This window comes from Anoplopoma fimbria, chromosome 17 (assembly GCF_027596085.1).
Source record: "Anoplopoma fimbria isolate UVic2021 breed Golden Eagle Sablefish chromosome 17, Afim_UVic_2022, whole genome shotgun sequence".
In the NCBI taxonomy this organism is placed as follows: domain Eukaryota; kingdom Metazoa; phylum Chordata; class Actinopteri; order Perciformes; family Anoplopomatidae; genus Anoplopoma; species Anoplopoma fimbria.
The window spans coordinates 16,330,844-16,352,217 of record NC_072465.1 but is presented as its reverse complement, the minus strand read 5'-3'; the positions used below and the strand labels follow the sequence as shown (position 1 = coordinate 16,352,217).

The 21,374-nt window shown below is 38.8% G+C and overlaps 3 protein-coding genes across 4 annotated transcripts; 1 reads left to right on the top strand and 2 right to left on the bottom strand.

Annotated features, from left to right (window-relative positions):
• Nucleotides 1-6,626: 6,626 nt before the first annotated feature.
• Nucleotides 6,627-12,701, bottom strand: c17h1orf159 (chromosome 17 C1orf159 homolog). Of its 2 annotated transcripts, none has more exons than XM_054617245.1 (9): nt 12,486-12,701; nt 11,637-11,716; nt 11,458-11,542; nt 10,611-10,646; nt 10,462-10,518; nt 9,973-10,107; nt 9,762-9,787; nt 9,561-9,585; nt 6,627-9,228 (listed from the first exon to the last, which is right to left on the bottom strand). In XM_054617245.1, exons 2-9 carry the CDS (start codon nt 11,706-11,708, stop codon nt 9,125-9,127), a joined length of 540 nt encoding a protein of 179 aa, XP_054473220.1. In that variant the 5' UTR covers nt 11,709-11,716; nt 12,486-12,701; the 3' UTR covers nt 6,627-9,124. The 2 variants fall into 2 exon arrangements, with proteins under 2 accessions (XP_054473220.1, XP_054473219.1); XM_054617244.1 differs by having other exon boundaries at nt 6,628-9,228; nt 10,611-10,706.
• A 1,956-nt stretch (nt 12,702-14,657) lies between these two features.
• Nucleotides 14,658-17,577, top strand: LOC129106313 (interactor of HORMAD1 protein 1). The gene is made up of 8 exons (XM_054617699.1): nt 14,658-14,783; nt 14,935-15,000; nt 15,196-15,334; nt 15,835-15,971; nt 16,079-16,127; nt 16,213-16,297; nt 16,584-16,699; nt 16,831-17,577. Exons 2-8 carry the CDS (start codon nt 14,948-14,950, stop codon nt 17,575-17,577), a joined length of 1,326 nt encoding a protein of 441 aa, XP_054473674.1. The 5' UTR covers nt 14,658-14,783; nt 14,935-14,947.
• Nucleotides 17,578-18,775: 1,198 nt separating this feature from the next.
• Nucleotides 18,776-21,113, bottom strand: kbtbd12 (kelch repeat and BTB (POZ) domain containing 12). The gene is made up of 5 exons (XM_054617774.1): nt 20,041-21,113; nt 19,698-19,968; nt 19,391-19,541; nt 19,038-19,235; nt 18,776-18,945 (listed from the first exon to the last, which is right to left on the bottom strand). Exons 1-5 carry the CDS (start codon nt 21,111-21,113, stop codon nt 18,776-18,778), a joined length of 1,863 nt encoding a protein of 620 aa, XP_054473749.1.
• Nucleotides 21,114-21,374: the final 261 nt, after the last annotated feature.

Genomic DNA, 21,374 nt, shown 5'->3' with positions numbered 1-21,374 from the left:
TCCCAACCTACACAGTTACATTCTGCTCTGTGTAGTTTATTGCTGTATAATTTTACTGCTCCAGGCCTGTCAGAAATTATTCAAATCGAATGGTCTAAAAGTGGAAAAACATTCTAAACTGCTCTCAACTGGTGCAGCCTGTAATGACAGGTCATAAGTAGACATAGCTTTGTTTTCAAAGGGTTGAAAGACAAAAAGCGATGCATACCTATCATGCACAGCTCATGCTACTCACCTACTGAGTAGCATACCTTCTTACAACATATATACAAATCAGACCAATACCTTTCAACAACACGGTTGTATCCCCTTTGTCATGCTCTACAAAGACGCCCCACAAACACCTTGCATCTGCTGAAAAACTCTACAAGCTGCCATTAAAACTTAGCTTGATGACATACAAAGCCATGACATTCACAAACAGCAGGCGTTAAAAAAGTATGAGCTTCTGTGCTTACATAATGGTCCACATCAACATCACTTTATCCAGAACTGATAAATCAAAGCTATTAAAAGTTTAAAATGTTCACATACTTAAAGAATATGGCTGGTGATAAGTTGTATTTTTTCTTATTAACAAGTCCAATGAAAAGACTAAAACAATATGTGTTGTCCGCCCCTCAGTACTTTCCAACTTATCTTTCTTGTCTGTGTTTTTCAACCCCAAGCCAATTTATATATTAGGTCTTATATATATTCAATTAAATAAGAAAAAAAAAGCTCAACAATTTCCTTAAATAACTGGGCACTGTAATTTTTCGCAAATGTAACCATTAGGATGATGTGTGTGTGTCTGGGTGAGTATTTTTTTTAAATTATTATTATGTTGTCTGCCTACAAATGTGATGTGTACATTTTACCTATGCTGAAAAAAATACTGAATGTACATGTATCTATATATTTTTTTGTTTGAAAATGTATCTTCTATTTTTACTATCATTCTAATTATATTGATTGCAAATAAGCATTTTAGCACAGGGAATATCCCCCCCCTCATTTTTGAAGAATAAATTAAAAACTTGAATCTTTAAGTGCATTTGTTGGGAATTATTATTTTTCCAACCTTGATTTGTTAGTAAGTACTTAGAGAAGCAGGACTGTGAATGTGTGACTGACTCTACAGCGTCCATATTCATTCTAATGAAGTGTATTTAGACAACAATGGAGGTCTCAATGGTATAAGCTACATCTGTTGGCTTTGGTTAAACAGACAATACTAGTTATAAAGATCAATTTGTTGTTGGTGTGTCTCTTGTATGAACAGTGAGAAACAGAATATCACCAGACTCTAACTTCCTTTAACTAAAAATGTCAAACTAGCTTCAGACTGAAAATAACTTCAAACATAAGTTTGCTAACTTCTACCTTTACATTCTGCACTGTAACTCGGAAACCAATACATACACACTACGACAGAAGAAGTATTACTGCAACATATATGTATATGTATAAAGTAGATATATTTTTACAGATGGACCCAGGGGAAAATGTTTTGGAAATGACTCTTCTCTTCTCTCTTGTGTGTACGTATCAGGGATCATCTTAAGAAGGATTCTTCTTCTTCACATACTGCCGCAGGTACTGGATGGCCGACAGCGCACTCACATTTGCTAGCAGAGCTGAACAGAATTTCAAAAAAGGTCACTTTGAAGAATTGGTTGTCAATTCACCGGCCTATTAAGTACTCTTCATGTTCAACACTTAAAGCCCCTGAGGACATGGTTTCAAATGTAAGTCTTTCTTTGTAACATTTAATATTCTTAGTTATTTTGCTGAAGTCTGATTGGTGCAGAGAAATATGTGACATCACCTTTCAGGAAGAAGCTGAATGAGGATGATGTTTTCAGGGGCCTTAAATCTAGGTATTCTACACACTAGTTTTTAATCAAGTTTGAAATGTGTGACTGTAACACCAGATTATCATTGCAAGTAGTTTCATACCTGCTTTCCAGGCATCAGCAGCTTCTGGATCAGAAGATTTTAACACCCAGGAGGCAAAAGCAATGCAGACCAAACACATATCTGACTGCTTCAGTGTGGAGAAGATGCCCTCTCGTCCTGTAAGAGACAAAAGAGGAGATTTTATTTGTTGTTTTGCTTTGAGTGTTTGTTGTTTTTTCCATCCAGTTCGATGTATGAGAGAGCTCTGACTTACTTGTCTTGATAGCTTCCAACACCCTCTGCTGTACTGCTAGCTCTCCAAACAACTGAGAAGGAGTTGAAGATACTCTTCTCTCAGTGAGCGCTGTTAATGGTGGATCTGCACTCTTGATGGTTATGTTCTCAGCCTCAACTGGAAACACCCAGGCGCCAGATCTCCTGCACCAGATGCTACCTTTGTCGGGGAAGCGAACCTTCCTTATCAAACTTTTCCAACTGTTGAATCCATGTGGGGCTGCTGCCCCACAATCACTACCTTGGATGAAACAGTGAGACACGACTCTGATTGGAGAGATGTCGTCCTCCTCTTTGCAGTCTGCACTCAAGTAAACATAGTGCTGATTTGGGAATGTGAGTTCTCTGACGGTGGGATGAGAACAAGAGAAAATGGGGATGGGTTTCTCCTCCCTGTGCTGGAAATCGTGGAAGGGAGATAATAACATTTCATCCCTGAATGTCCAAAGAGGGTAGTCAATCACAGGAGTAACTGAGATGTCCTCTGGCTCATAGACTGTGACACAGCGGAAGACACTCTTTGTTTGATCTTCTCTGAAGAAGTACTGAAACACTTCAGGGAAGAATATTTGATAATAATCATCCATTAAAGGTGCAGGTATTAGTGCTAACAGGCTGTCACACGCTTTTAAAACAGCGTTTTCCTCCAGAGACGGACAGCTGCTGAGAAACACTGCTCTCATCATCACCAAGTAGCAACTGCAAAGATAAATCCTCGGTGTTCAGAGCTTGTACATTGTGCACGCTTTTGCTTTTTGTTATCTGTCTTGGCAACGCAAGTTGGCTTGAAATTAAAGCATTTGAGTCCTGATCCTCTAAACATTTCCTTGCAAAGTCCTCTGAAGGCACAGGTGTCTCCTTTCCTTCAGAGCTTGTGAACTCCTCTTCCTCATATGTGAAGATAGGAGAGTCACTCGTGCTTCGTTGTTTATTGCTTTGAGGGTCAGGACTGGGGTTCCTACTGGCCTTGAGAAACGGCCAGTACTCTTCTTCAAAATCGGAGGTAGAAAACTCACAGCTTGAACGATCGCGCTTGGATTCATCAGGCTGTGTGAAATAGTCTGAGTCAGCAGCGTCGGAGGCGTCCATCAGACCGCCATCAGACGAACTATACTCCACAGTGTCAACCAAAGAGCTGTGATCATCTGTGTTTGGTGTCACTGATCCTTGTGTTTCCCTGGGAGGGGTCTTTCTACCCATCCTGAGCTGCAAAATGTCATTTATCGTCAGTTTCTCCATTTCATCCCAAAAGGCAGAAATGGCGTACACAGGCTGAGTGTGACCCGCTGCTTCGGCATATGTTTCAGGACTGTCAGCCACAGAGCACGGTGTTACCGTTAAATCAGGTACGGGGAGAAGACGAGCTCCTGAAGAGCCACCAGATGCTGAAAGACTCATTTCATGTGTTTGGAGTCCATGTGTGTTCGAGGGCAGCGTGCTGTGTGTGTCGTTATCACATGTGGAGTTGTCATCTGGCATTTTGTCAACACTTTGGCCGGCAGATGGTAATGTCAGGGTGAGCTCAACGTCAGCACTTTCATGACCTTCAGAGTCGGTAGCCGTCACATTGCAAGAGAGAGTGCTATCCCAAGAATGCACTTCTCTGTCCTGAGTATTGTCTGCATCGGCGTTCTCAGTGAGATTGAAAAGATTGTTGTTTTCTGTCAGAGATAATGAGCTTTGCAATTGCTGTTGTTCCACAACAAGTTGCTGCAATTCCTCCAGTGATTCAGCAGCAGACAGATAGCTTTCAGAATCAAAACTGTGAGTGGAGAAGAACTCAACAGTGTCTTCAAGCTCGTCAGACTCCACACTGTCAAACTGTGAAGGGACTTTGGGTGGAAATGTGTCGTGTTGTATTCTGTCTATCATTGGCTCAATGATATTGTGTTTGGGGAAATGAGTCAGTTTTTCTGACAAACACTCTTCTTCAGAGTTTAAAGACATTTGGGATGAATCTGAAATGATTCCCGTCTGAGTGCTTTCAGGATCTTGTTCAGCACTTGGATACCCTCCTGAAAAGTTTTTGTTGTCTTGTGTGACAGACTCTGTGTCAGTCCCTCCCTCTAATTCATAATTATCTTTCATTATCTGAAACTTTAAGCCAATTTCTAGTGATCTCCCTTGTCCAGGTCTGCACACGTTATTGTTCTTGCGAGTTTTTTTTTGTCTTCGTTTTTTTTTCACAGAGGCGCCACGCAGTCGCTGTTGTGCAGGACTGTCATTCACTGTCACGAACCAGCGCTCTCTTTCTCCTGTTAAAGCGACGGCACTCACATCCTCACTCACAGCTCTGTCTGAGGCGTGCGGCCCGCTCACATTTATCTCAGCTCGGTTGCAAGAAAGTGGGTCACGTTCCTGTATGGATTTGAATTCATGAGTGTCACTCTCCATTTGCACATCTCCATCTTCTTTTTTCAGCTCTGATGGTTCTTCATCTGAATACTGAACATTCAGTTGCTCCGTTTGCAGTGTGGTTGTGATGTCATCTGTGTCCTCTGTGATGTGCTCTGCTGTGTTGATGGCGGTTCCTACAGAAAGATCAAAACACACTTCGGCTTTTGTTGTAAGATCATCTTCTCCTCCTCCTTTACCACTCTGAATAATCTGCCCTGATATATACTTTACACAACCTGAGTAGTTGTTTTCCTCAATGCAGCATCCTGCAACGCTGCTTTCAGCTTCATCACTGTTTTCAGCAGAGTTCTGCTGTGGCTCCTTTTGGCCGGTGCTAAAGACTGAACTTGAGTTTCCTGACTCCTCTGAATCACTGAGGTTCCAGCTATCAGGGCAGGCAAGAGAGGGTTGAGGCAGACAAAACGCCTCACTCTCCTCATAGAAGCTCGACCAGTCATCCTCTGCAATGTGCATGCTGTGATCTAAATCATCCATTTTGATAACTCACATGCTCCTCAATCTGAAAAAAGTAGGAGAAAACAAAAACAGATCAGTGTTAGAAGGCTGCAGATTCAGGTATTTTGCATGAAAAATAATCAAAGTGGCTTTATGCAATGTGTAGCAGTACATCCTTGGTTTCACCCCTGGCTTGTCGTTGAAGTTCCATCAACACCTTTGAGTTAAATATAGAGCTTGTATTTATCTGAAGCTTAACATTGCTTGTAATCAGCTGGCATTAGGAAACTGTTGTGAAGAACGTAAAACAAACTGCTATAGTAGTTCAAAGCTTGAGAGCTGAAGACCTCAGAGGACAGCAAAGCAACACTTAAATATCATGGTCACAAGATCCATAACAGACCCCGAAATACTCCGGTCATATGACCTGATATGAAAACTTCAGATGTCCAATGTCAGGGCACAACATACTGTATCATCTTAACAAACATACTCAGTGAGGGTCATTGATGCGATGTGATTTAAATATTAAAATGTCATCTTACTTAAAATTACAGCAAGTAGGTGTGTTATGTGGTATTGTTTTATCGACAGGGTAAAAGGTTTTTCTTTACTTTTCAGGTGTGGAGTTATTAGGATTGCTGATAACAACTCTCAACTGCTCTACGTGAAAGTCAGTGAAGGTCTTGTCTATTACATAAGTATTACATTATCAACACAAGCAACACAAAGCATATAGCAACAGGACATTGTTGTGAATGTGGTATTGTAGTAGAAAGAAAACCTACCTTTTGCAGAAGGACAAGTGTCCAGTTTAAAGGTGTTTGCACTTTCTCACTGAAGGGACATTTCAGCTCTGATGTCCGTCTGTCCTTGCATATGTCTCACTGGGGCCTTGCACTCAGCTGTTATAAATAGAGGAGTATGTCCAGTCACATGTAGCTGCAAATGTCTGTCCCTCTATTGCCAGAGGTATGGCGTTTCAGTACCTTAAAATACAAGCCCTCATAGTTTTTAGAGGTGAGATTGATGCGAAATTCCATTATTAACATGATAGACTTTCAAGGACGCATGACACATTTTGGATGTATCATGGATATATAAGTGCATTTATTTAAAATTACAAAATCTGAACAAACGTCAAAAAAGTCATGAATACACTATTTTAATTTACATTAAGATGGATTTTTTTATGTTAATTCTTATTATCACAAAACTTTGCAGGTCATTATAGTCTTAAGTCAGTAACAAGATTGTGGATTTTCAAAATGCACTGTAAATTGTACCACTTGCTTGGATGTCTTGCTTGCTTGCCACTCTGCTATACATACTGTAATGTTAAGAATCAAGATAAGTAAAGTACTTTAATTCCTGTTGATCTAGTAGGAACCAATCATTTTATTCAATGACCCAACAGGGACATTTGAAATAATTTCTCAGTAAACCTTTCATTCATGTAGAAATAGGTTCTTGTCTGCCTCACAGTGAGGCATTGTTTATTATTAGCAGCAGGAATCACAAAAGAAATAATAATAATAAACTTTATTTGTACAGCACCTTTCATACAAGAAATACAGCACAAAGTGCTTTAAAATAAAGAAAGATAGACATAGAATAAACATAAACAACAACTTTTAATGGAGGTATTTGAGACTTAAACGTTAACTCATTTGAGGACAGAAGCAAACACAAAACCTTGCAATTTCCCATCAGACACAAATTCAGTACAGGTCTCGGTTACCCCAAAATAAGCATTTTTCAGCGATCTCAGAACATCTTTACTATGGGTGTCACTTCACTGCAGGTCTTATCTGAGTTGAGGAACAGCCAGAAAACCCCCAGTGTGGCGCTGTGTGGGTTCTCAGAACACACAGAAACCACATTAAAATTGTTCAAATTGGTCTTTGAACAATATGAAATTTAAGCTAAATAGTTTTACATACAAAACCAGCAGCGTATGAGCTCACATTAGAGAAGCTGCACAGAGAGAAAAACTGGTTATGGAAAGGTGCTTTATTTCTCCCAACGTTACATACATCTTTAGAACATTCTTCACGGCATTGAAACTAGAATATGTGCATGATTACAAAAACAATACATAATTTGTATAAAAACAATATGTACATGTCTTCAGCTTATGGCTGTCTGTTCAACAGCAAACACATTAAGCAAAAAGGGGAATATTCATGGAATGATTGCTGCCTTTTTATCTGGTTCACTTCATGTTGCTTCACATTTACTGAAGGCGGAAAATATTTTTTACAGCCTTAGTGTTATATAAAACTATATGTAATTAAATAGCACGTAGCAAATAAATCTAGGATACTTGTTTTAGAATCGTGTACAGTAAATATAAAGGCCACTGGATATAATTCAAATACCCAATTATTCACCACATCATGACTAATTATTCCTGGCTGCTTTTAAAGCTCATAATGGCACAGTAATCACAGTAATGGCACACAGTAGAAGCCATTTTCTTCAGACAACATTTGGCAAAAGTTAATAGTAGTCAAGAAAATGTCACAATGCAACAGTAATGTTGCCATCCATACAACAAATAAATCTCAATCACACTTATTGGCAACTAGTCGTTTCAAAATGAGGGTCCAACATTAGCTGATGACCTCAGACAAATAAAGTGCACAAGTAATTTGAAGTTTTGAGAGAAAATCTATTGGACTTCAAATCTACTTTATGGAGCAAAATTGGCATTTTAAAAAGGTTTGTAGGATCACAGGACCTTCCTATGAAAATCAAAATGATTTTGTGGTTGAAAATGACTTCACCTCTTAAATGTTTGACGAGGTCTGTTGTGGATTCATGATGGAAGCAACTGCGAAGCATGATTTGTTGTACATGTGTAATACATTCACCTTGGTTACGCTAACAAAAATGCTAATTCAATAATAAAACATAAAAAAGCAATAAAACAATCATCCATACAGCACCAACAGCATTCTCCGTAAAGTATCCCGGCCCACCAAACAAACTCTACTATTTGACACATAATGTATACTGTTGGTCTGACTGTAATCAGTAAAGCTCAGTGCACAGTTACAAAATGTTTATAAATATCAAGCATGTAAATATCATCCTATATAGCAAACAGAGGCTTCCATCAAATGTCACTGGGCTGTCACTTTGTCCCCCAAAACAAATCACTGCTTCTCAATTCAATCACTGTCACAATTAATCTTTGCATCAAAACAATAGAGAGGAATAGGCTTATCCACTTTCTTGCAGTGAGTAAGATGAGAAGATCATTACCACTCTCGGATCTGTAAAAAACATATCTATAGACCGCAGCTGGTTATCTTAGCTTAGCATAAAGACTGGAAACAGCTAGCCTGGCTCTGTCCAAAGGCAACAAAAAGCACAACGTTATATCTAGTTGTTTAACGCAAATTAAAAAACAAAGTGAAAAAACAATAATTTACTGCAAAAGTTAGGCCAGTATGATAGAACATTTTGTTTTTTCCACTTTTTGGGGGGGTTATACAGATTAAAATAGATAAAATGTGTGTATTAAGTGAACTTTAGAGTGCTGGTGCTCTCCACCAGAGAGTGAATACGTGTATTTCCCTAAATGTCAAGCTATCCCTTGAACAGACAGGTCATCATATTTACGAAACTCATAATTTCAAGTCAAGTCAACTGAACACACACTGTTAAACAACAGTTATGGTTTGGACTTAAAAACAAAAAGGAGTGATCCTGAAGTGTTGCATCAGTGTGAGGGAAACACAAACCAACATGGCAGGTTTCAAATTTACAGAGAAATACTGAAACTTTTTCCTGGGGTGATTGCGTTTTTTTCGAGTGCAAAACAAATGTAATATCAGAGATTGTGTCAGATGGTTGACATGTTAGCTGGTGGATACTACAATATAACACTCATTGTTAATTTGAGAAAAAGTAACAGCCCTAGTGACAAGAATGCAGCAAAAGCAGCTACATTTAAAATACAGCCACCTACGTACAATTCGACTGGTCTTTCTTCCACAGCTGAACCTTCACATGATAAAAACAAAAATCTAACATCGTTCCTGAGCGTTCTCTCGTACCTGCAACGTCACTCCCAGCCCTCCTCCTCCTACACATTATAGACCTGGGTGGTGGATGTGGTGGGTACGGTGGCACTATTTAGTGTTGATGTTGCAGAGGGCCGCTCCCTTCTGACATACCTTTGCTTCCGCACTTCAAAAGAAACACAAAACAAAGAGGGAACATATAATCACCTATAATCTCTGGAATCTGGAATCTGGAATCACTCTAAAGCATCTTTGAGCTAACTGTTAGCATGTTTTCTGCTTTTAAGCACAATTTTTATGCCCCTCTTTTTGTGAACACAATCATGTCATCGCTACAACAGTCCTCAAATATGCAACACTCCTCATCAACGTTGCCTAATCCGTATGTGTAATGTTTTGATGGCTTTGCATGACATAATCTTACAACCTGTTCCACAGGACCAGAGTCACAGTTTAAAAGCAGGTAATTTACAACTGAAGATAGGGAAGTCGTCTTACCTGTCGAGGAGGGGATCATGACAGCCTAGAAGGGGGAAATAGAAATTAAAACCATCCATTTGGGATATATTTACAAATGATGTCTTTGTGTTACAAGAAAACATTGCTGAGGCTACAATAAATCCATTCAGTCTATAAACAAGGCACCAAATGTACTGTAGTGCGTGATTAGCTGTGAAACTAACAATAAAATTGACTTACTGTCTCACTCGGTTGGAATATGAAGGCTGCAAAAGTAAAAGAAAATATTGTTATGTTTGGGTTTAACTGACTTAACATCAACTATTAGTCACTAAAGCAGAGCAATAACATTGTGTTTCCATGCTTTATTATATTGGATTTAATGGGTGTGGTAGGTAGACAAAAACCCTGCTTGTATAATTACAGTTTACCAGAGCTGTGCGGTGCTTACCTTTGTTGCGGCGGTAGAAGATGCCCGGGAGTCGGTTTGAGCGTTTGAGGTAGAAAAAGGAGGCAACAGAGAGGATCAGGAACAGGCTGATCAACAGAGTTCCCAGGAGAAGAGAGGCTGCCACACCTGGGCCTCCTGCTCAAAAACACAACACAAAACAGAAAACAGTGATGAGAAACATGGTGATTATCTTACTGGTTTGCTGCAGATATTTAATCCATCATCATACACAGAGTTTTACCCATGGAAAGGGGTAATACTCCATTATGACAATTACATTTTAAACTTATAATAACAAATAATGATGACTATATTACCCCTTAAATTTGGTTCATTGACATCCTTTAAACACATTAACTTGAAATTAATTTATAGGTTTCTTTCTCATATTTAAACATATAGAAAATGTAAAGCTAAGGCCAAAGAAAAATCGTACACGTAACAAAATCAGTAAACCAGTTATTAATGACTGTGGAATTGATATCTTACCAATTTTAGGAATGACAGTAGTTACGGTTGTGTGGTTTTTCCTCTCCACTGTGTAGTCTAGTGAGCACACGAAAGGAACAAATAAAAAAACACTATTCACAAAGTACGTTCAGGTTTTTTATAGTTAAAAAACAGAGCTCTTTCCTTACTGTAGTTGCAGACTGTTATGTTCTCCAAATCCACAGCTGCTGAGTCACAGAATATGCAAACAGTGTTGCTATTGTCAAGGACACGCAAGAAGCACCCTGAGTAAATCAAAACAAGAACATGTTTCACATGTTCTGCCCTTTGACACCCAGATACTGACAAATTATTAATTTCACCCTGCAATTTACACTCTATTCTATTCAAAGGATAGAAGTAAACATTAAAAAAATAATATGCTTTTTACATTTTCTTACAGTAACTGCTTTATGTTCCGTATTTAAAGTAGATTTCTTGGTTTACATCAAAATAGAAACACTTTTCCAAAATAATCTAGTTCAAGAAGTTTTAAAGTTAACAGAAAACAAAAGATTGTTTACTTTTGCACACGTTGCCAAGGAGAAGAGTACAATATAAGCGCAGGCATGGGCTGTTTTTATAAGTTTCAGTGCTTTTCACCGTGATCTTGGATGGAGGATCAAGTGGTCTTTTATTTTCAGTATCAAAACTAAACTTTCTATTGTTTTAAAAAGTACAGAACTTAAACTTGATTCAGCACTACCGCAATATTTGTACAATGTGTCACTCATACTCCTCCATACTTTTCTTCGTAGATTGCCAGTGTAAAGTATTTGAATACATTAATACTTCACTAATTATGTCTTTAAAGGAACTCTGAATTTACCAAAGTAATTATATGAGATACATTGATTAATGGCCATAGTATTATTTCACTCTGGCTAATCTTTAATTGATAAAAGATAAAATAATAGATAAAATAAAACACTCTTAGTGACACTCTGTATATGTGTGCCAACTTAAATAAGAGCGGTTATAAAACATCCACATTACCTGGTTCACAGTGGGTGTTATTTGAACATGAGCTGTTCACTCTCTGTTTATCACCACAGCACTCAAGTGAGTTCTGGTGTAAAGCCTGCGGACAGAACATCATTCACCGATTAACAAATAAGTGTAACCTAAAACAAAGCACACATTGTTTCTTTGGCTCAGTAACATCCATGCTCTACCTTAGTTACAGGTGTCTCGGGTCTGATAAGAATCACAGTTGCAGCCAAGACCAAAAGGAATGACAGAGCCATATTCAACCCTTAAAGAGCAAAGATACACCTTAATTAGATACACATCGATGACTTTGACGAGGCACATTGTAGGACAAATACACTATAACAATACATTTGACATATTATGGCTGAGGATAGGTTAAGTGGAATACTTGTTAGATATTGATCTGTGTTGCACCAAACTATACAGATAAGACAGCCACAAGCCTTTCTTTACGTCACAACTTTAAGCTTCCCACCAACATTTTTTAATGCAAAATAATATACTGGCAAAGTTAAAGTGGCAATCTCTAGGATTTTCAATTAAATAAATGTCTGTTGAGTCACTATTTATCAACGAATAAGGGAACACAAATGGTGATTGAGCACTCTGATGGAGGTAATGCAATATTTATTTATTTGTAATGTTCAATTTGTCCCCCATTATATAAACACAACACATGGAACTATGCACACAATAATGGAAACTTGAAGCAAATGCATCAACAAAAGGACTCCATACTGCTAAACTCTGAGCACAATCCATTGTTTTTCACTCAAATAGAAACCAACCAGGACTGAAATCTTAAAGATTGCCTCTTTAAAGTGTTGATGCTAACCTCAGTTGAGTCACACACACAATACAACCCAGGTGTTTAGCTAGCTAGCACCTGTCACCGGGCTGAAGGGAAGACGTGATGTTAGCAGTCAGAGCTCAAATATCGATGGCAGCGTTGTAGAGGCAGATTTGCTCATTTATTTAAATCTAATTTAACATTTTCTGATATGTTTACATAAACAGAAAAAGTTACTCACCAGCCAGACGCAAGGCTTTGGCCTGACCAAACTCGTAGGCGTGGTTTAGTCAACGTCAGGTCAGGTTCGCTGCAGAGGTATCGTCAGAAAGTCACCTGTAGTTTTGGCAGATTTGTCATCAACACGCCTCCGTAGTTCAACCACAGACAGTCCTACTGTGCGCAGCCTGTGTGCGTAGCTCATAGCTACCTGCCTTCAAGTCATTCAAATTGGGCACTTCCGGGTACGATTTTCAAAATAAAACCCTGACTGTGTTTATGTTGGTTAACCTAGGCCTATGTCAGCATTCAATGAATACATATAAAGATTAGATTGAATGTTAGTAAATATTCAATACCTACTTCTACTGCTGATTATAATGAATATTAAAAATATACAACGACGATATAACAATAACAATAATATTAATAAATTAAATAAAAATGATTATTGTTACTATTTTAAAATAAAAGCAGTACATAAACAACTGGAACCCTTTATAAAAAGCTTAACAATAAAACTTTAAATCTGGTGCATCAAAAAAGGACAAAATCGATTTACAATGAACATTTTTTTTAAGCAATACTTTGAAATGAATTGAAAAATAAAAGAATATCAACATGTTTGTAAAATTGATGTCACTGTAAATAGATTGAATTTGGGTATCATTCAAATTAAATTATAATTTTTTTATTTAAATTAATTTTGGATTGAATTGTCATATTTTTTTAGTTGGCTTGGTTATATATGATGAAGAGGTGCTGTGTCATACTTCTATTCAGATTATTGTTTAGTTTTTTCCTCACAGTATACTCTTTGGGAAGCCTATTATATGAGAAATAATACAACATTAAAATAATTTTCTCTCAATAGACATTTTAACATTTCTTAGCAAGAAAAGGCTCAGGCGCAAATTATAACAATAATGATTGCTCCATTACATTGTCAGTTAGCCTGCATGCTTACTGGGTTAGTGTCACTGCACTTGAATGAAATGCAGGCAATAAATCATTATTTTGGCCAGATTAACCTGTTACAGGGCCCTAGGAAACATTTTGTAGCTATTCAATTCAATTCAAACCATTTTTTTTTGTATAGCCCATATTCACAAATTACAAATTTTCCTCAGAGGGCTTTACAATCTGTACACATGTGACATCCTCTGTCCCTGAACCCTCACATCGGCACAGGAAAAACTCCCCTAAAAAAACCCCTTTAACAGGGAGAAAAAAGGAAGAAACCTATGGGAGAGCGACAGAGGAGGGATCCTTCTCCCAGGATGGACAGAATGCAATAGATGTCATGTGTACAGAATGAACAGCATAACAGAGATACAACACATTCAATGTATATGATATAAATTATTCATATAATAAGAGTAGTAAGCAGAGTAACGAAGGAAAATAAATAAAAATAATAATAATTATGAAATAGGGAATAGTAATAGTAATGTGACTAATAATAATAATAATAATGGTAGTAGCAGTTGGTGTCAGCGGTGCCATAGCAGGAGGCACGACCACAGTCCAGGTACAGCCACGATTGTGCCCCTACTGACACCATACCTAAGCCCTATGTGCATTGTAAATCTACCCTAATGCCAAAAAATTTATAATCTTTAAATCCAATTGCACCCAGTATTACTGTGCATGATGCAATTTTGGTGTTTAATTTATTGTAATTTAATTTAACACAACTTTGTGGCCTGGTTTAGTTGATATATAATACACACCCAGTTAACAGCAGTAAAGGGAATGTAGGGCTTTTGGGGTCCCTCAGTCAATAGGGGCCTCTGGATTACCATATGAACTATCCAGCCTTGATAGTAAATCTACATTTATTGAATAAGCAATAATAATGTACCAGTTCATCATTGTACTATATCGTCAATTGTCACCAGTATGTGGTAAACCAAAGGAAACATTTTCTTTGATGTGGCCAATAGACTAACTAACTAACTAACTAACTAACTAACTAACTAACTAACTAACTAACTAACTAACTAACTAACTAACTAACTAACTAACTAACTAACTAACTTTTCCGAGGGACCCTGAATGTAGCCGAGCCTCGCGTTCGAAGGTCACATGGCGGGAGTTTTAAACCCTCGCGAGTTTACTGTCGGTTGTCGACCTTCCACTCTTCATTAACACGACCTCTGCGGAATGTGAGTCAATTAAAGACACATTCAAGCCTATATAGCGTATTTAATACATACAGTGTGTGTATTTGATCCACAATAACCACTGAACAGTTAGAGCTAGATTTAAGATGAATAACATGGTTAAGGTTTGAGATTTTCTAGCTAAACAGCTTATGGTAATTTAAATGTATGTTATTTAAAGTTAGCTAGTGAAGCATGTTCTAGGTTAGCGTTAATGCTAACTAACGCTAGCTGGCACAACAGTTGAATAATGCTCGAAGACATATCCTGCTACAATAACTACTAACTTGTTGTCTTTACAAACAGGTAATCAAACGCAATGAATCACACGAGGAACATAAAAGAGATGCTGAGCCTCACAGCTGGCAGCAGGTTTGAGTGTGCTCCTCATCAATGACTCACATTAGCTCTCTCCTATGTGAATAATGTCACATGAAGCTGTAATCCATAGATTAAATATCTGCATTTGTAGAGCAATGTTTTATGTGTGTGTCTGTTTGTTTACCTGATTTCTATCAAACAACAAAGAAATTGTGTGTTTGTGTTTTCTTTACTAACAATCAACAGACATGGGGCTACCAGCGGCTACTCCAGTTTCACAGACTCTCAGCTTTTCTTTGGGTCTCAGTTTTGGCCTGACAATTCTCAAGGCATGTCCCAAGATATGAGCTTGTCATCGAGGACGTCCCAACAAAGTTCACAAGAGGTGAACGTTATCAGCTTCATTTTACAAGTGGCAGTGATATCTTTGAGTACCCGTATTTAGGGACAAACCCTTGTGGTTTCAAGGCATTACATACATATTATACATAAATATATATATATAATTTTTTTTTAAAAGTAATTTGTGCAGTATGGCAGTATATACTGGGAGACAATATACATTTATACCATCAGAGATTGCTTTATTGCTTGTTAGTAATAAGCAAATGTATTCTTATAGTGCTTATCCCATTATTGTTAGACTCTATATTCCACTTAAATGGGCCATAATGATTAAGTGCACTAATTGCAGAGGCAATCTGTTTCTTTGCAATTAATGTTTTCCATTTGGTGAATAACATACCATTATATGATAAATGTGACCCAATTTATAGGATCATGAGTGCATACAGTTTTATTTATCATCATTCAGATTGTTTAATAAAATAGTCTTGTGTCTACTGCTCTTAACCTCATTTTTAATTTTTTTTAAATTTTATTTAGGGAAGTGACCCAAAGTTTGCAAGCAGTTATCACACTAAACCTTTCCTGTTTGGAGAATTAAAGGACAAGAGCAAAGCTTTTGGACTACTGGATAAATTTGAAGAGGACAAGAAAAGGGCAAAAGAAAAAACTGACAGGTATGACTCCAACATGCTACTCACTTTGAATTTATACTTGTATGATTATAAAAGAAGAAGAACTAGTGACTTCTGACATTTTTTATATCTGTCCTTTGCTTTAACAGTGATATTTTAGCAAAAGAATTTAATCATTTTCGAGAAGCACTCAACAATGTAAGTAAAGATGAGCATCCATTCTGTTGCTTTTTGATAATGCTGTTCCTCTTTTGTAGATAAAAAATGCTGCCATTTTTTTCAGATCCAACAACTTGTCGCTGGCACAGAGAGAAACACTGCCGTGTGCCAAACGGTCATTAAAAAATTTGACAACTTTGCATCAACATGTAAGTTTCCTTATTTATTGAAATGTATTTTTTGTTGGAATAATTTAGCTTAGAGTTGCTCTCTGCATCCATAGATCTGATTAATTTAGTACAAAAGGCCACGAGCAAACAATTATTATTTCCAGTAGGTGGTGCTCTTGACACTGATTAAACACTGGTCACCCTAATTCCCTTTTATTTGGAAATTTTATATACAGTTTGATACTTTTTTAAATTGTATGGACTTCTGTGCATTAAATGAAATATTATTAAAATATATTTCTATCTTTTTATTCATTCATCCCAGTGCAAAATAATTTCAGCAGCCTTCAGAGTGACATTTCACAGCAGTTTGAGACTTTACTGAATAAAGTGAACTCCCAGAAAGACATGATAACTGAATTGGAGGAGACTGCACAAAAGGTGAATATTATGTAGCATTTGGTCAAGATTGTTGCAGTTGCAGTCGGAAGAAAGTAGATTTTGGTGGTTAATAAATGTTTCTGAGTAGTTATAGATAAAACCTTTTTTTTTTTTTTTTTTTTCCCTTTTAGCGTGGGGACACCACAGCAGAACTCGGTTCAACTCTGCAAAGCTTAACGAATAGTATGGAGAGTCTGAGAGAGGAGCAGGAGAGAGAACGAAACGTGCTTGAAGAGGCTCTAAAGCTGCTCAGCGCCTTAGTCTCAGAGCACTCAGCCACACGCAGCCCCGAGGGAGTAACGGACAATGCCGTCCAGACGTCACCAGAGCTGGAGCAGCTGTTCTCCACCATCCTGCAAGATAACAAGCTGGAGGGCACGCAGGTTACACGCAAGTCATACAGCACTCAACACAATGAGGCTGAAGTTCCCCCTCAGCATCCCAGCTACATCATAGGAAAGAGGAAATTCACTTCGAGAGGACATAAAAAGCGCAAAAAGAGACCGTTGGTGCTCTCTCAAAGGAGTAAGTGCACTGTCACGAATGAAAACCGTGACCCTCTCATGAACTGTGACAAACAAGAAAATGTTTCAACACCTCTCTATGAGCGTCGTGATGCGAACATGTTAACCAGCCAGGAGAGTCTCAACCCAGACTGTCTAAATATGCCAAAAAGGGAGATGAGATCCATAGCTGAAGGGAGTTTCATCACCCCTCTCAGCTGCTGGTCCCAGGACAGCAACAGCTCCGCGTGCCTCGTAGGAATCGAACCCATCTCAGAGAAGATCTCATCGGAGTCCAAGAGGAGGACCCCAGTGAAACCTGAAGGCCTCTGGCAGTTGTTTGACAAGGATGGGGATTTTGATTTAGACCTTTAGAGGATGAGTAAAGGACTAAAGAGTGAAGCATCTGTGCTTTTTTGTTTGGAGTTAAAGCCAGAAAGATTATATTGTGATATTTATCGTTACTTATGACCTTTGTTATATTAGTTGTAGAGTTATATCGTTTTTTGAAGAAAGAAAGTGTTTATTTTTCTTATACTTATGGTGGAAGAGCTGTGGAGAGGTCTAAAAGGTACTCATGATAAGTACATTTAGGATAGACTGACACTCAAATGCAATAACATTTTAAGTTATTCAGCTGACATAAAAAAAATACATATTGTTCTCTAAACTGTCTCTGCTGATTTTTTAAAACTAATTTATTCTGTACTTACTATACTGTTGACATGCCATTAAAAATATAAAAAGAATTGTCTGTTTTGAAATCAACAACATGCTCCATAAATGTTAAGGTGCATGTTTATTAGCAGAAAACACATTTTATTATGCCTAAGCAAGCATTCCAAAAAAACAACAATTGATTGATTTAATAAAAAATGTTAAATATTATATTATGTCAATTTATTTTTCATTATAAATCTTTAGTATTCAACCTGCAATAGATGGATCAAATACTTAACCAGTATCTTGGTATAATTTGTATCCAAGTCCATAATAATGATTAGAGATACATTATCATTTAATGTGCAAATTCTTTTTTTCGTTAATCTATTATTGGTTTACTAGTCAACAAATTCACATTTCTCAGAGGCAACTGCAATGTCTTTTTTTTGCAATGGCATTTTCTTTGTATTGAGAAGCAGGACTCAAAAGTTGTGCTTGAAATATGACTGAAACGATTATGTCGATTCATTTTTGTCAATCGATTAATCGTTGCAGCTCTTGAACAATAATGTATGTCTGGTTAAAGTAAAAAGAAATCATTTCCTAATGTTGCTGATAATGCTATGTGCCACACAGCTGCAGCATTCTGGTGACCAATCTGCAGATGTTTAAGATTCAAAATAACAAACACTGTATTTACAAATTGTCTTTCTATCCTCATTGACAACAGAATCTCTCATAACAACGTGCTAATCACTAACCGCAGATCCTCTTTCATGTTGGGCAGTAAAACCTCTTTTTGCTTGAAAAAAATGATGCCTTTGCCCCAGCAATAAGTGCATTGATAATTAATAATTCATTTCCTTTGTGTATGCTCCTAAACAGACTTTGACTTAATCTGACGGGTGTGTCACTGGTTAACCAAGTCTGCAGGTGGGGACATTAGTCCCCTTGGGTTGAGATTTGCCACTAAACAGACGTCATAGTTGTCATGCATCAGAGCGTGCCGAGCCACCACCGTCCACCGGTTCTCCCAGGGGTTCAGCTCCAAAATTTCTTTGGTTATATCATCATGACGATCTAAAGGTAGTAAAGAAACAGAAAGGGTAATGTAGTCACTTGGAGTCATCTTAAAAACTCTTCATTCATTGGATACAACTATTCTTCATTACCTGCTCCTTTGTAGTATCCACACACATAGATCTTGCCTCCCACCACTCCTGCGTTTGAGGCGTTGGTGCGCAGTGACAGTTGTGCAGATGGGAGAGGAGGTCCATCCCTCCAATTATTTCCATCTGGGTTGTAGATCTCTACAGCGTCGAGGCAGCGGCGTGATTGTCCACGATCCACACCCTCACATCCAATCCCCCCTGCAAAATAGTTTTTTTTTAATATCAACACATAGAATCCTTTTGAAAAAATGATTGTTACAGGAATCCATGCAACTTAATTTATGTTGCAGAATCATCAAATCATATGCATTCCAAGAGAGATTTAAGACTAACAACAGAACAATTAATATTACCCATCACAAAAATTTCGCCATTCAGTGCAACAGCACTGCAGCGGTACTTTGAGAACTTCATGGGACTCAGCTCTGTCCACTTATTTGTGTTCGGATCATACTCCAGGAGGCGGTTACTAAGACGGTCGGGCTCATCATCCATCCGGTATGACTGGATGGTGGAAGAGTTTGACAAAGCAGAGCAGGTGCGATCAGAGAGGAGCCGCATACAGACACTGAGCTCATGTTAAATGTGTTAAAGTCTGATTCTCTAGATTTCAAAGTTATTGCTCAGAAGTTAACACGCGTAAATATGTTTTGTCATCACCTGTGGGGATCGACCACCCATCACATAAAGGCGATCTTTCATCCTGACCACGCTGTGATAGGCTAAAGGTAGAGGCAGGGGTGCTGCACTGCGCCAGGGTCCTCCCTGCAGAGACCATCGCTCCACACAGTTAGTGATGAGAACCTGGTTCTTTAGCTTCATCTGCCCACCCAGCAGGTACAGAGTGTCACCCAGTGAGCCCAGAGCGTATGAATCACGGTACTCTGCTGACGTCAGGCACTCCCAGCTTCCTTGGGCCTCTACTTTGTACCTGGCAACCCAACATAACAATCAGTGCCATGTGTGTGCATGTAGTTATCAAGTGTGTCACCTAATGTCTTACCTGTAAATCTCAACATTAATGTCCTTCTGTCGGGCCATTCTTCGTGCACCTACTTCTCCTGCCACTATAATGTCATTTCCTTCAGTTACAACCCCGGCACACACATACCCCAGAGCCTCTGCATAGCGAGGTGAAGTGATGTAGTAGATGCGGCCTGTGGACGGGGCGTAGCAAAAGCTGCGCTCAGTGTAGCTGCTGTATCTAGACCTGATCCCGGCTCCGTCGTTTCCAACGCAGAGCAGCAGATCTGTGGTCTCCATGCCGTACCGCAGCTTGAGTTGGCGTGGTGCAGCTGCTGGATGCATCGCTGTGGCCTCCAAGGCTTCATTGAGAATCTCTAGACACTCAGCGTTTGCCAGCAGGGCCGTGTTTCTCTTCATTGCCTCTTTTAAGTAGTCGGCATTTATCAGTGGCAGACGGACCTTCCTCAGGAGCTCTGGAAGGTGCAGAATACGGACCTCTCCATCCATCAGAGTGCTGTGTCTGACCCAGCGTAGGACCACATCCAGGATGGTCTCTTCTCGTGAAATGTTTAGGTCATCAGAAGTCAGGAGCTTCCCCAGCTGATGGGCCTCCAGCTCCAGGACCTCCTCATTTTGGCAGACTTGGACAAAGTTCTGCCGCAGGAAGCGCTGAGCATGGTCAGCCAGTTCCTCTGCACCGAGGTCACGGGCAAAGTAATGCACACCAAGGCAGTTTGAGGCGTCCATGTTCTCGGTCATGTGCAGCTGGCAGCGAGTGAAGACGTCATCCATCTGCAGGAGAAAGGCTGCAATAGAGATGCCTTGTACATTGGCGTTAGTGAGAGGAAGATCGGAGCAGTACATGTAGTTCAAGAGGAGGGCCAGGCTGTCTGCAGGGGTGTCACGCAGGAATATTTCTCTGCTGTTGCACTCACGGAGGCCGCATGTGAACATTACCCGGAAGTATGGGCTGAAGGCGGACAGAACGACCCGATGACATGGAAAGCTGATGCCCTCAGCAACCAGCACCACATCTGTCAGATGCTCACTCTCCCTCATCTTCCTCAGCTGGTCGAGCAGCACCAGCCCATGTTTGGCCGTAAGATCCATTTTGCCTCAACTTCTTTTAGAAACAATGATATTTAAAAAGTTACAAAGTATTTTTTATGCACTCTGAACAACTGGTCAGGACGCTGTCTCTGGAAAAACAAATACAAAAAACATAAACAAATACTGAGCAACCATCCCTATGATATCAAATCGCAGTTTAATAAGCACATGCTGGTGTGAAATGTATTTGTAATGCTATAACTGCTAGACAAATCAACTCTTTATTTATGCTCATTTGGTAATCTTGGTATCCTGATGATG

Excerpts from the sequence above, each read along its gene's own strand:
- c17h1orf159 (XM_054617244.1), bottom strand. The coding sequence starts at position 11,708 with ATGGCTCTGTCATTCCTTTTGGTCTTGGCTGCAACTGTGATTCTTATC. Across the intron at positions 11,543-11,636 it reads CCGAGACACCTGTAACTAAG|GCTTTACACCAGAACTCACT; the intron begins GTAGAGCATGGA and ends TTCTGTCCGCAG. Across the intron at positions 10,707-11,457 it reads TAACACCCACTGTGAACCAG|GGTGCTTCTTGCGTGTCCTT; the intron begins GTAATGTGGATG and ends TGATTTACTCAG.
- LOC129106313 (XM_054617699.1), top strand. The coding sequence starts at position 14,948 with ATGAATCACACGAGGAACATAAAAGAGATGCTGAGCCTCACAGCTGGC. Across the intron at positions 15,001-15,195 it reads AGCCTCACAGCTGGCAGCAG|ACATGGGGCTACCAGCGGCT; the intron begins GTTTGAGTGTGC and ends AACAATCAACAG. Across the intron at positions 16,128-16,212 it reads TTCGAGAAGCACTCAACAAT|ATCCAACAACTTGTCGCTGG; the intron begins GTAAGTAAAGAT and ends CATTTTTTTCAG.
- kbtbd12 (XM_054617774.1), bottom strand. The coding sequence starts at position 21,113 with ATGGATCTTACGGCCAAACATGGGCTGGTGCTGCTCGACCAGCTGAGG. Across the intron at positions 19,969-20,040 it reads ATTAATGTTGAGATTTACAG|GTACAAAGTAGAGGCCCAAG; the intron begins GTAAGACATTAG and ends TTGGGTTGCCAG. Across the intron at positions 19,542-19,697 it reads TGGGTGGTCGATCCCCACAG|TCATACCGGATGGATGATGA; the intron begins GTGATGACAAAA and ends TCCACCATCCAG.